We start from the raw sequence: 14,906 nt of genomic DNA, 5'->3' as shown, positions 1-14,906 counted from the left end.
TCCCAACCACCCCGTCTCCGAACAGCCAAGAGTCTCAGAAACGGTTTGAACGCATCCCTCTTTCCGCTGCAGTTGCACCTCTCCGTCACATCCCTCCTTCCCCTCCTCCCTCATGTAAGTACCTGTTACCTTTGCGTAACACGCTGGCTTCCCTAAATGCTTTTTTACCGGCGCTCGAAAAAAACGCGAACGGGACGGCCCAGAAATCCCGTTACCTCAGTACAGAACTTAACCGATTCAAGCTCACCTTCCATTGCGCGTCTGTAGCAGAGACTGTAGTCACTGTAAACATTGCCGTTATTCATGAAAGCGTATCCAGGGCAACTTGGAGAGCTCTCACTTATCAACGACAACGACTCCAAGCTGGGTCTGTGCCACTTCTGGCCCGGCAGTGCTGACTTAATTGTGTTACTAAGTGCTACTAACATTTTCGCAATATCGGCTGAACCGAATTTAACGTGGCTATATCATCTGGCAAGTTTGCCACTAGTTGAGATGATAAAAAGCTAGCTACAGAGCCTGGTTCATAGATAAGAAAGCTACATACGAGGCTGCTAAGCTAACAAACGTACCAGTAATTTGTACGCAAAACAATGTGCCGAAGTACACAATCATGTGATGGCCTTGTATTCAATAAGGGGTCGATACGTGACACCTGAACCAGAAACAGATCTACACCGATTTTGCAGGACCACTGTTTTTGCAATTACACCACATCTGTTCAGGGCAGGAAGGGTTAAAGAATCTTCCGGCGTGGATTTTATTTATTTATTTATTTTTTGCTGCAGTGCTTCGAGTGCTGTTCCCAGGTGACACACAGTTGTGTGTGCTGGATTTTGTTCCATCCACTTCTAATGAATTAGGCATGGATGAGCTGTTGACTCAGTACCGATCCCCGCTTTACTTCCAGACAGTTATCTGCTTAGCGTCCTCAAAGAGAATAATGTTCTGCTTAAGGTGTGTTTGCACTAACAGGGCCCTGCGATTAAAGGTATTTATTCGGCGGATGATTATTCATTTTCTGTAGCAATAGTCTGACAATATTCTCTCAATTAAGCGTAACTGGCTGTGGAATTGTAGGTCAGGAAGTACGGTTAATGGAAGTGAATTGCCAGGAAGTGGACGGTTGGGCACTAATTGCCCATTGTTGTTGTTTTTAAAGGGAAAAAGTGACAAGAAGTAAGTTGTTTCTTTATTAACACACCATGCACTGCATCGAGCACACGGCACATTTCCTTTGCAAAGGACAAGCAACACATTTTCCTGCCTAGTGCTTACTGGTCACTGTCTAGTTTATAGGTAAACAGTGAACATCATTATGTTATGTTATACTATGCTATGTCAGTTGATGTCACCCAAATCAATAGGTTACCTAGCACAGTGGTAACCAGCTGTGTTCCTGGAGATACACCACCCTATAGGTTTTCATTTCAGCTCTAGTTTGGCACACCTGACTCAGCGTGATCTCCAGCTGTTGAATGAGGTGTAGCTTTATTGGGGTTCGCGTGAAAACCTACAGGATGGTAGGTCTCCAGGAACAGGGTTGGTTACCACAGAACTAGCAGCTCAACTAGGTGAGAACTCTACTGGAAGAGAGACCAGCAGACTCATCGCACAGCCTGAGTCCACAGCATGCGCACAGATCTGCAGCGGGACCACGACCCGGCTGAGCCAGTGTGAAGGTGCGACACCTGCTGTCCAAAGATGGAACTGCACAGTCGAAGCGGAAAAGCTTGAAGTGGTTGTCGAATAAGATGGAAATGCATAATACACTTAAGTGGGCCGACAATAAATGCGTAGGCTGCCTGTGATTTTAGCACCTGATTGATTTTTGCAGCTAGGAACAGCCATGTTTTTTTTTTTTGTTTTGTTTTTTTTTTCTGGTTGGAGGGTTTAATTACTATTGACTGATGATTAGTCACGAAAACACGGCCATTATATAAAATAACTGCTCTCGCCATCATAATTATCTAATAAGCAGAAAACCTCAGGCTGTGAGCCTCAATCAATTGGGGCATTCGGCTTTTTTATTTTAATTTATTTCAGCGCCATATTAAACTCGGAAAAATATGATTTATTGTACTCTTTTCTCAGAATAAGACGTGCACTGCTCAGACGCACTGCTTCACACGCACGTTTATTTCTCCGCGTCTGCCACCCTGGCCTTCTCCTCAGGCCTGCTGTGCAGAAAAGGGTCCAACCTTTCGGAGGACGCAGAAGATGTCCTGTTGTGAAGCGTTACCGCGTGTCTGGTGTAGTCTACTCATCTCCTCGCGGTCTAAACGCGTCCTAAACGCGTCAGTCTTTATCGTCTTCTCCCCCTTGATTTCATAAACGCTTCCCCTAAGGCCTCATAACTGCAGGTCTTGTAGCTTCCTTGTAGTCTAACGCTGTCAGTCCGGGACGAGATGGGCGGGAGGGGGGTGTGGGTGGGGGGGGGGGGGGGGGGGGGGAGTTGGGAGGAAGCCAGGGTGGGGGGGTGGGGGGGGGGGGGGGGCTTGGGGAAGGCCGTGCGGCATGTTAAAAAGGCTTTTTTTTCTCGGCCTTGGGGTTGCGTCCCTGAAGGTTGCGAATGGCTTCCGCTCTGCTTTCATTTGAATTGATTTCTCCGTGGCGGCTTGGCGGTTTCGCTAAGGGGCCTAGAGAGAGCGAGGGAGAGAGAGAGAGATGATGAAGGATGCTTATTTGACTTTTTTCTCTACCCACCCCCCCCCCCCCCCCCCCGTTGGATAAAGTGCTGGGTGTCTGTGCCCGGTCTCTGGGGAGCTTTCTCTTTAAACACCACCCTCAGGTGTTAATTACTCAAAGGGAAGCTGACAGCGGTTCAGACGTCAAATCGTAGATCTTTTTTCTTTTTTTTCTTTTTTCTTTTTTCTTTTTTTAATCGCACGCTAATTGAAACGCGTGGAGAAAACCCCGGAAGGAGGGGCGCTGTCCCCGGAGTGTCGGAGATTCCCGTTCCCGGCTGTCCCGACCCCTCCGATAACGCACCCCAGCGTCCCACCGCGCCTCTTCTTTAATTGAACATATCAATTAGTTAATTACCTAAATCACCGCCCATCCCTGCACACCGAACCCTGGGAGGGTTTCGCTTTTAGCTTACGCTGTCGTACAGAGGCAGTATAAGGAGGCTGTGCTCTACACTTCCCACAGATTTTAACATCAAACCCATGCCAAGCCATAACAAAATGCAGTATAATGATTATGAATGGCATTTAACCCTTTGAAGTGCAAGGTCAGAAATATGCGATTAGAATGTTCTTAACTGAACATTCTGATGCTGATGTCACAATCACCGCTGGCAACTGTAAGCAAGGCTGAGTTGTAGAACACTGCCTTAGTGAAATTCCAGAAGAGGCCTTGGGACTGTTACAATAGCTGGGAGTTAGAACAGCCAAACATAATTACTAGGCAAGGTATTAAGAATTTGCCACGTAAGGCACCAAGGACAACAGAGTCGTAGATAGGCGACACGCCGGTCTAATTAAGAATTTATAAGTTTATACAGGCGTAATGACAACAGCAGCAGGAATAATGAACGGAACGAGTCCACGCCACATTGCAGAAGGCCGATTTTGACCGTAGGCAGAGGAAAAGCCAAGGGGGAAAAAAAACAGCCAACTAATCCTCGCTGAGGAATTACTTTTCTAAATATCTCATCCTGACAAAAAGTAAAAATCGTCGAAAGGGCAAGAACAAGTTCTGCTGTCCCACACTGCTCCCAGCTGATTGCCCCGAACGAGACAGTAAATTTCACAAAGGTCAAAGTAATCCAGGATAATATTGTTTGTTCTGCTGCCTCTCCTGTTGCAGACGCTGAATGCTGATTCAAAAGTGCGCTCCTTGTCCCGGGATTGGTGCAGGTTTTATGCCCCCAGAAATCCCCCCCCCCCCCCCCCCCCCCCCGTCTCAGGATGCACCATTCTGCAATTATAGCTGGGCAAAAAATAAAGCAAAAAAATATGATACACCTGCTCCATCACCTGTGCATCTCCCTTGTCCCCCCCCCTCCTGCACCCCCCTCCCTCTCCCAAGCGTTGTGTCACGCAGGTGTACTGACCTTTCATTCCGCACTGAAATCAGTAACCATGACGAAACACGGTGTCCCCTGGCAACGGCCCACCTCTCTGGCCTACAGATGAGGAGGAGTGCGGTCGCGCTGTCATTACAGATGAATGCGTAAACACCAGGGACTAAAGTAAACTGCCCAGTCAGCGTTTTTTTTCTTTCTTTTCTTTTCTTTTCTTTTTTCATTCATTCCTTTCCTTAATTTTTTTCCCCCGAACCTCTGCCACTTACGTCCAATCAATCCTGGGAATCGGTTGGTTCCCTGACAAGGTAACGGATCGAGGCAGAAGAGGGACAGAGACGCTTCCCGTCACCTGTGGCTCTGAATGTGCACTGGGCGGGGGAGAGAGGGTGGAGTCGGGGGTGGGAAGGAACAGCAGGATCTGCGATTTAGTGAAAATTAGTAAAAATGTAATTTAAAAAAGAACCGGGGGGGGGGGGTTGTGCAGGTTTCCCGAGCTGCCTTCTCCCCAGTCGGATAAAAAATGTGAATTGAATTTTCATGTTTCAGCAGTGTAAACGCGTCTGTTGTGCTGTCACAATGAAATGTGGGGCCTATTTCCAGCGGTTCCTGACTCGATCTCCGGAATTGAAAAATAAATGTGGAACTAAAGCTATAAATAAAAAAGTAGTTTTGCACAGCCTTGTCCGTCAGTGTGCGTGCGTGTGTGTGTGTGTATGTGTGCATGCATGTGTGCGTGCGCATGTGTATGTCTGTGTGTGTGTGTGTGTGCTAGTACTGTATGTGTGTGTGTGTGTGTCTGTCTGTCTGTCTGTCTCTGTATGCGTGCGTGTGTGTGTGTCTGTGTGTGTGCATGTGTGTGTTTGTGTGTGTGTGTGTGTGTGTGTGTGTGTGTGTGCTAGTACAGTATGTTTGTGTGTGTGTGTGTGTGTGTGTGTGTGTAATGCATGTGTACATGAGGTCTGCCTATCAGAATGAAACATTGGGCGGGACTGCGGCGAGTTTGCCAGGAGTACCGATCTCTCCTCCTGCGCTGATGTAATTCACTTCAGCCTCAGCAACATGGCGGACGGAGGGAGCCACCCGCCGCGCTAGGCTGCAGAAGATCAATTTGCACGGTCCCAAAGCACCCATCCCTGCAGCTGAAGCCCTGCACCTACACTGCAGAAAATGTCTGTCTTAGCAAGTGTTTTAGTCGTTTAATGAGACTTAAAATCTTCTCTCTCTCTCTCTCTCTCTCTCTCGAGTAGACAATGCTAGCTTGTTTTAAATTACATTTTGCTTGTCAAGTGAAATTGTCTTACCCCACTGGCAAATTTTGAGATGAGTCACACTGTCTCACCTCATTGGCAAGATTTTTTGTCTTATTTAGCAAAAAAAAAAACAAAAGAAACAACAGGAATAAGATTTTATATCTAAAGATTGGACTAAAGTACTTTTTGTTAAGATTTGATTTTGTTTTTTTTTTACAGTGTGAAGAGCGTTTTTGTCTGTCTGTACCTGTGTTGCAGGAACACTTCACTCCGGAGTGCAAGTTCAAGGAGAGTGTGTTCGAGAACTACTACGTGACGTACTCCTCGATCCTGTACCGGCAGAGCCAGTCCGGGCGGGCCTGGTACATCGGGATCAACCGCGACGGGCAGGTCATGAAGGGCAACAGGGTCAAAAAGACCAAAGGGGCGGCACACTTCCTGCCCAAATTCATCGAGGGTGAGCCCGCTCCTTTCACCTGTCCCTCACCTTATTTTCACCTGTGTGTAAATCCCTATACCTCTCTACTTCCACTGCCTGTCTCTCACCTGTATCTCTCTACTTCCACCACCTGTCCCTCACCTTATTTTCACCTGTGTGTAAATCCCTGTACCGCTCTACTCCCACCGCCTGTCTCTCACCTTATTTTCACCTGTGTGCACCTCCCTGTACCTCCCTGCTCCCACCACCTGTCTCTCACCTTATTTACACCTATGCGTACCTCCCTGCTCCCTTCATATGTTCATATGGACCTCCTCACACCTTCTACCTGTACCGCTTTGTGCCTGCATCAGAAATGTGTATTTATAGCCTGTCTGTCAAACAAAGTTCATTGCTGGTGCCGTGTTTCGAGTTTCCAGTGAACATTTTCAAGGTGAAAATTCAAATGAAACGCCGCGTAGGCGTTCAGGTGAAACCCCAGCTGCGTTTGTTTTGAAAAAGTGAGTTTTCCAGCGGTCTAAGACCTTAATTGGCACCTGGGGATCAGTAAAGTCGTGTTTCTGTCTGTGCTTTTCCCTCAGTGGCCATGTACAAGGAGCCCTCGCTGCACAACATCGCCGGGCAGAGCCCGCCCAGGAAAACAGCCAAGGCCTCCGACTCGCCCGTGCCGCAGAACGTCAAGAAAGACCGGAAAGATCTAAAACCGGATGCTTCCTAGCCCACCTGGTTCATGGGGGGGTGGGGGTGGGGGTGGCTGGGGGTTTGGGGGGGGTGTTCGGAATTATTACAGGGAGGGGTTTTGTGTATACGGAGTGGAGCTCCAAAAACTAATAATGACAAATGTCGAAACTGAGAACTCACTTTCCCATCATGCACTGGGGTTGAACTACAGCCTTCAGAACCCTGCACTACAAGGAAAGGTGCCCTCCTCCCGACTAATCCACCCTACTGAGACTGGGATGGCCTAGCAATAAAAACCCAAATGATTGGGGGGAGGGCGAGGGGAAGGGGGGGGGCGGGTATAGGGATGTCTGGGTGCACTAATTACAGCAAAGCAGATCATTGGTCGGAGGAGCGACCTTTGACCTTTCAACCCCAACCAGCAATTAGCAGGCAGCTCACACCTACCAAAAGTACTGCGCTCTGCTTTCCCGACCTCCAGCGTAACAGAATCTGCATTGAACCTGTCGACCTCTACATCTTCCAAACCTACTGTTGTCTGAGGCAGTCTGGTCTAGCCCCCCAGAGCCTGCATTGACCTGAAAATGTCATCAAGGCTAAGAGTAGCCTGGTCTAATCATGCCTTTTTGTTTCCCGGACAAGACCCAGAAAAGCATGTTTCCCAAGCCATGACGATGCACCACCGATGCAAGTAACCTAGTTACCAAACCAGGTTTTGTTTTTCATGACGACACCGGGAAAACACAACTGTTAGCGTGTTCAATATGTGCCCATTTCATCAGGTAAATGCTGATTTGCCTCTTTTTTGGTGACCTCAAATGTACAAAAAAAGGCAAATAATCCACAAACTACACAATGATCCTTAATTTTTCCACAACTACCTGTTTTAAAAGTGTTTATTCCCAGTGGTTTACATCAGCAGAAATGATACCGTTAGTGATGATGGTGAAAGCAAGCAAAAAGGTTAGGGTTAGGGTTTCGACGGAACCATGATCCTGAATGATTCTATGCTATGATCACCGTTCCTCATCACCATGAAGATGTTTTTTGGTTTGCGTGCAGTTCTCCCCGCTTTGTAAAGGACGGCGAGTCGCGGCACTAAGCGATGCGTACCGTGCCATTCGTCTACCAATCGGAGCTTAGCGCTGACGATAGAAATCTCATCCTGTCCAACCAGTCCCAACCATGGTCACATTGACAGCTGAAGCAGCGATTTTAATCAGGAAAAATCATGTTGTTACGATGAAGCTACAGATGTGTCTGCTACAGACCATGACAGCACATATTCACGATTACTGGTGCAATCTAATCCTTTACCCACTCTGTGGGACACAAAGTGCAATGGTGGTGCGTTGACTGCTGACACAATGGCAAAATACCAAAGTGATAACAACGATGATGATGAATCTGGTCACTTTTCTTCTTCCTCAAAAAACGAATGCAATATTTAACTGCGGGTGTATCCTTTTTAAAAGGAGCGTGCATCGATCGGTGATAACTTCCTAAAACGAAAGCCATTTCCTGTTGCTGCACAGGGATATGTTAAACATTTATTTTTGCGGAGATTACCTACTCCATTCACTACTGACTAATTTGTACTGTTCTTTTTTTTGGGGGGTGGAGGGGGGTGGGAGCGGGGGTTAAAAAGAGTGATGGGATACCGAGCCTTCTGACGGAACTAAGCTACGTCCCCCCCCCCACGCTCATTTAGCCTAATCCAAATGTGTACCACATCAAACACCCCTCTCCGGCTTTGGTGGGTAATCCCGTACTCACATTCGATATCCCCACGGTTCGTAAAAAAAAAAAAAAAAGATGCTAACAGTCCCAAAGTCTCTGACTCTGTTCTACGCCCCCCACCGAGACTCTCACAGTCCAGCTCGTAACTGGCCTCGCCGGCCTGCTTCAATTCCCATTCCTCATTTTGAGTTTTTTTCCGATCGCTTCTGAAGAGAGCCGGGGAACCTGCCAGGACAGGAAAGGCACTCCAGGGCCGTGATTGGACGTCGTTGCCCGAGAGGTTTAAATTAGAACGAGAATGAGCCTCTGGGGACAGTGCCTCTCTTTGATTAAACACTTACTCGCTTTACTTTGACTAAAGACTTCAATTAAGCAATTAAGTTTAGATTAAAAACATCCTCGGTTCGGTGCCCTTGGGACCCATCCACCCCCACCACCCCTCAACCTACCCCCCATCCCCATTCCCCAGGCCCCCAGACTGCCCAATCCAATGTTAAAGTTGAACATTTGATTCTGGGATCCCAGTCTTTGCCTGAGTTAATTCAAAGCCATGTTCAATTAGTGGGGGTTTCCGAGAAATTAGTTCTGCTCTAATAAAATGCTTCACAACTGGTACACTTGGTTTACATTTGGCAGGGAAAAGAGAGTAGAGCTATTTTCAAGCCAAAAAAAAAAAAGATCAAGGTGAATTGTGGAGTTCAGCCATGATTGCTTTATTTGTTTATGGATTTATCTTCAAATGCTGGGGCTTGTTTATTGGAATGTGTACTTTCCTGATTATGCAATATACATTGATCCAGACGTTGGAAATGATGTGTGTGTTTGTGTTAGATTCTGTGTGTGTGTGTGTGTGTGTGTGTTAGTGCGTGAAACTGTTGAAGTTTCCAAAGAAAAATCAGCTCTCATTGTATCACATCTGCTTGTATTAAATCCTATACTTGTATTTTAACAGATTGAAGATGTAATTACAGATGCATGTATTAATTTGTCTCCCACCAGCTCTATTTGAATATAGCTGGAGAACACAAAAAAAGTTGGGCTGTGTAAAAATGTCACTGGAAATATTGCCAGGCAGCAAACTTGTTCTGGGTTTATGTTTATGTTTAACCCTTTGAAGAGTAGGCTTTCTGGATTTTTCTTTTTTCAACATTCTAAGTCAGTGCTCCAGAATGCCCATTGCTTTCAATCACCAGTAGTGATTGTGACATCAGCATTAGAATGCTCAGTTAAGAACATTCTAATCACAGAGTTACACTTTGAAGGGTTAATCAACAATCACTACACAATCAAACTACATTTTTCAATCTTTGAATAAGGTAACCAAGAGACATATCAAAGGGCTAGTGCAAATATTATTTATTTTTATATACAGTGGATCAATACATATTCAGTATGCAAATTGCATGTGTACTGTGTGTATATGATATGATTGTCAATTTTATTTTTTTCATCTTCTGAAATTCTTCTGGCTGTTAAATTTAAATGCATCTAATAGTATGTTTGTGAGCTTGATTGTGATTTAGCATGTGTGTGTTTGTTTGAGTGTGCGAATGAGTGCATGTTTTTGTGTGTGAAAATCTGCTTGTTTGTATTGCTGTGTGTAAGTCTGTGTCAGTGTGAATGAGTGTGTGTGTGTATGCTTGTTTGTGTGTGCGCGTGTGTGAGAGTCTGAGTGTGTGTGTATGAGTGTGTGTGTGTGTGTATGTGTATGAGTGTGTATGTGTGTATGCTTGTATGTGTGTGAGTGTGTGTGTACGCATGTGTGTGTATGTGTGAGTGTGTGAGTGAGTGAGTGAGTGTTTGTGTGTGAGTGCGGATGTGTGTGTGAGTGTGTGTGTGTGTATGTGTGAGTGAGTGAGTGAGTGTGTGTGTGTGAGTGAGTGAGTGTGTGTGTGTGTGTGAGTGTGTGAGTGAGTGTGTGTGTGTGTGTGTGTGTGTGTGTGTGTGAGTGAGTGTGTGTGAGTGTGTGTGTGTGTGTGTGTGAGTGTGTGTGTGTATGCGTCTGTGTGTGTGTGTGTGAGTGTGTGTGACTCCACCTGCTGCAGAAACAGAAGTCCTTATTGGTGCCTCTCGGCTGCTGACTCAGGCGCAGGGAGCCCGGGGAGAGGTGTGTTTACAGGGGGACCTCGTCCAGGTGCTCTGCTGTGCCGTTAATTACCCACACCGCTGAGTCATCGCCCCCCCCCCCCCCCCCCCCAAACCCACGCCGAAATCTCTGTTTTCTCAATCGCTCTGAAACTCCACCATCTCCTCCAGCTGTACTTCCGTTTCCCCCCAACCCCACCTGACCACTGCTCTCGCCCCCGGCCCGCTCCACCCCCAACACAACACAACCCCGTGTGACCTAGATGCTAAAGGCCTTAGCATGCTCGCTGTTTAGATTTAAGTTTCTGCGTTCCGTTTTGATGGCTCGACAGTGACCCTGACAGGAATGAGCTCTTCCTCGAGAGAGTTAGCAAAATCATAAATTATTTATGTAGTAATAAAATCTGTCTGATTCGCGCTGTGACGCTACACCAACCACCCCCACCCTCCACCCATCTCCTCTCCCCCCCTCGAAAAAATGACAATTCACTGACCTGTAGTGTGTTCGTGATTCATTATTTTACGATGACTCCTGGATTCATCCTTGACCTGCCATGACGCTGGGCTCGCTGTCACATGCCCATTTTCAAATTGGTTGCCATGGCGCTATTGTTTTCAACTGAACAGAGATCCGTGGGATTGCTCTGAGAGAAGGAGCTACCGTAGCGACCGAAGCTTCAAGCTAGCGCCTTTCTCACGCTGAGCTGCGCGATGTAGCCACTGCTAATAATAATAATAATAATAATAATAATAATAATAAACTGAGTGGAAAGCCCGGGGAAAGCGCTCGAGTAGCACGAGCCCCGTTTGCTATTCCGACGATGTTCGCAGGCTTATCCGCTAATCGCTCTGATCCGCGTTTACACGGAAATCAAATATGTTTCGGAATGTTTGTTTTTTTTATTGTCTCTCCCCCTTAATATTTTAAATGAAAGGATAATACGGTGCCCGGCTGAGCGTGTGCAGATTGTTTTTTTTTTTTCTTTTCTGAAAAAATATGTCAAATGGAGCAAATGGGACCGACCTCCAGGAGGATGTGTGGCCTAGCCCTGAAAGAGAGAGCCATGAGTCTCAATTTAGGAGGCCGAGCTGTAGACTGAGTGGCTTTTTGTAGATTGAGAGGCTTTCTGTCTTCTTCAGATTCAATGAGGGTCATTACCCTGGAAAGGCCTTGCCCTGTCCTTGACGTCAAACCCATCCCATCCGGTGGCCTCCCCGCTGCAGAATCTGATTGGCTCCCCAGCTTCACGTTGAGGGAAAGTGAAAGTGCGATTGGTTGTGCTGTGTTGTTGCCAGGGTGGAGTGGTTTTTTTTTTATTACGGAGGTTCGGCTGTCGGTTCCGTGGTCCAGGCTTGCACCTCTCCATTGGAGCACTGCTCAGGGTTTTAGGACGGGGTGGTTGAAGGTCCACGCACGTGAGAGAAAGAGTATGAGGGTGAAAAGGGTTACGGCAAATCAACGCGACTTCCATTTGCAGGGGCCACCTGTTTATATGCTGAGGCATTACTGTCTCCTGACGGGAAGTGTTGTTCTGTTATTGTTTCTTTCCTTTTTTTTTAATGCAACACAGCGATGAGGGTTAAGGGCTTTTCTGACGATGCTTGGAGCAGGAGAACGTGAGCATGGGTGGGTGGTTTCGGGGGGGGGGGGGGGGGGGGGGGTCCTTGGGAACTCTCGGAGAGAAAGAGAGGAGGGTGGGTGAGGGTGGTGCCCTCCCTGTACAGCAGCGGTCTGCAGATGCCCCCCCCCCCCCCCATGTGTGCTCTTTGCTGCTCTCATGTCACGCTCCATTTCCTGGACTGTCTTCCGAAATGGTTTCCTTGCCCCGGGAGAGGAGCTGCTCTCACTCGCTCTGCATTCTCCACCCGCCCGCGTGCACGTACAGGCGTGTGTGTGTGTGTGTTTGTGTGTGTGCAAGCCCTTGAATGTGTGTGTGTGTGCAACCCCTGAGTGTGTGTGTGTGTGTGTGTGTGTGTGCAAGCCCATCAATGTGTGTGTGTGTGTGTGTGTGTGCAAGCCCATGAATGTGTGTGTGTGTGTGTGTGTGCAAGCCCTTGAATGTGTGTGTGTGTGCAATCCCTGAATGTGTGTGTGTGTATGGATGTCTGTTTCTGTCTGTTTGTATGTGTGTACATGTACAAGTGCGTGTATATGCATGTGTGTCTGTATTTGTTTGTATGTGCGTGTGTGTGCACAAGTGCATGTTGGGAAATAACAAAGCCAAGCCAGAGACCAATAACCCAGGGCAGAGAGCAATAATCTCATAACGGTGCAGAGAGATTTATTACAGGTGTGTCGTGATTCATAACCATATACTGAAACTGTGCTTCTGTTTGCTTCATTACATGTACATCATTTTTAAAGTCTGTTTGAAGTGTACCGAGGGAAACACCCTTTTATGTGCTGCTTTGAGGTGGAGGCTCACCCCAGTGTTCCCGCACGCTCGGACGATGAACGCCTGACCTACCTATACCGAATATACGGAGCGCGAGAAAGTGGTTCTGCAAACCACGCACGTGTGGAGAGATGTACTCTTGGGGTTAGCCTCCATTTTTACAGGGGGTAGAGCTGCTATAAAAAGCGTAGAGATGAGAACGTTGTTGTTGTTCCCACTGGTCCTTGGTCAGAGCTGTCCGTCCACACGCTGCAGGTGTGTGAATCTACGGACAAAAGCTCAGGCCCGGGTGGTATTCTGTGGTGTGTCGAAAATAGACCATGTCTGTTTTGTCAAGTAGAAAAGTCATGTTTGCTACCTGTTGCGGTAATGTCTTCGAGATCGATGGAGAGGGTTGTCGTTAGCTACAAAAAAAAGATTTGTAGTGATGTTATGGGCTGTGTAAATTTGCGAGATGTTTTACTGTAAATGACAGTGGCCTTGTATTCTGGTTCCTTCACGTTTGGTTGGAGTTCATGTGCTTTTCTGTCCATCCGTGAGATTTTTTTTTTTTTTTTTTAAAGCTGCTTCATTTGTTTGGTGTACTGATACAAGGTCAAAATTGTTGAAAGTCAAACTTCGTTGCGTGAGCCAGGCTTTCAAAATCAAAGGAAATGTAAAGATCGATAGTGTGTGACGTCCCACAAACCTACCCCACCCTTGCCCCCCCTCCCCCCCTCCCCCCCCTCCCCCCCCTCCCCCCCCCCCTTCCCCCCCTTCGCCCCTTCCCCCAGCTGACCCACCCACACAACCGAAATCCTTGCCAGTTCTTTAAATCCCTCTGTTGGCTTCCAGAATCCCAAAGCCAGAAACTGTCAATCAGTTCTTAACCCAACCGCCTCCCCGAGGTCAAGGACAGCGCCCCACTCTGGCCCAGAGTGGAACTGCTTGGAACTCCTACAGCAGTGACTCTTCTGATTCTCCCACCCACCCACACACACGCAACACACACACATGCACACACACATATAACCACGTGTGTGATATGCTCTGTGGAGGTCTGTCCATATAAGGGCCTTCCTGATATTTTGTACTGCATGGGTGATCCAGGTTACTATGATGAAGTCTTCCAAAAAAAAAAAACAAAAAAAAAAAAACAAACATAAAATAAAATTATTATAATAACTGTGCAATATTCTTACAGTGCACGCTACGATGATTTACGATGCTATTTATAAAAATGGGACCGACTCCATGGAAATACGGCAGGAACTGTAACTTCACGCTACGCGAGGAAACAAGGACATAAACAACTACCGACCGCAAAATGGAAAATGGAACAGAATCGCGAGCCGGATATGCAACCAGTCCCGACAAAAACATTACTTTTTCGAGTGCTGCGCCCGGAAGACAAATGCGCGAGTCGTAGACAGACAATATAACAATGAATGCATGCACCAACATTTACTGGATTCATCGAAAAATATTATTCCTATTCAATATTTAATAACTCAGAACCAATCTTTTCCTATATCCTTTTTCCCGTCCTCTGCATTTGCAATCTGATCTGTATTTATTTCTATAATAACATACACAAAAGTCAAGGAGATACGTATTATTGGATATTATTGAATAAAACAAATATATTTGTATGATTGTAAACGGGGCCTCCGGTTACTTATTGGGTCGTGTTCTTTGTTTCTTCTCCACGCCACCTCACATCACAACACCTGGCCAATGTCGGTAGGCCTACACCTGTGCGGGCTATTGTGAATCAGCTGAATGGGGCAGAAATCTAATCAATTCATGAAAATTGTTTTATTTAGTCCCCTTAATTAACAAGGACCGTTGCATGCAGTGCTTTGTGCTTCTGCAGTCAGGGTTTTCTCCATGTTAAAAAATGAATTGTTGTTGAGACCCAGGGTTTTTATAAGCCTAGCTGCGGAAGCTGATGGTGTCACTTCATTATTCTTTGCTGTCAAATTGGCCCAAATCAGTGTAAATTGGGTTGAAGGGCGTTGATAGTTACCTGCCGTCACAATGAAAATGGCTGCACTCCAAAACCCGAAAGACAGCGGATAATAAATTAACAGCACGCGGCGGAGGCGGCGTGGCTGTGGACAGATGGCCTGTGTGAACGGGTTCACTCCAGCGCTTCACCTGCCAGCCCAGTGACAAACCGCCGAGGTGCCACGCGACAGAATCCTTCGTTTACAGCTGACCTGGATTAGTATGCCGCTCAATGTGTACCTGGCTAAGCAACTGCACGTTCGTTCCCACGGATCTGTGCTTAAACAGTCGGA

At 46.9% G+C, this 14,906-nt stretch overlaps 1 protein-coding gene across 1 annotated transcript in view; it reads left to right on the top strand.

The window, feature by feature from the left end:
• Positions 1-6,445, top strand: part of fgf11a (fibroblast growth factor 11a) — a 21,507-nt gene extending 15,062 nt beyond the window's left edge. The window contains exons 2-3 of the mRNA XM_035408491.1: positions 5,542-5,740; positions 6,304-6,445. Of these exons, the coding sequence (XP_035264382.1) occupies positions 5,542-5,740; positions 6,304-6,440 (336 nt within the window). The 3' untranslated portion in view covers positions 6,441-6,445. The remainder of the gene's footprint in view (positions 1-5,541; positions 5,741-6,303) is intronic.
• The last annotated feature ends 8,461 nt before the right edge of the window (positions 6,446-14,906 follow it).

Source organism: Anguilla anguilla, chromosome 3, assembly GCF_013347855.1.
Source record: "Anguilla anguilla isolate fAngAng1 chromosome 3, fAngAng1.pri, whole genome shotgun sequence".
Lineage (NCBI taxonomy): Eukaryota > Metazoa > Chordata > Actinopteri > Anguilliformes > Anguillidae > Anguilla > Anguilla anguilla.
This window is presented reverse-complemented; position numbering and strand designations above follow the sequence as displayed.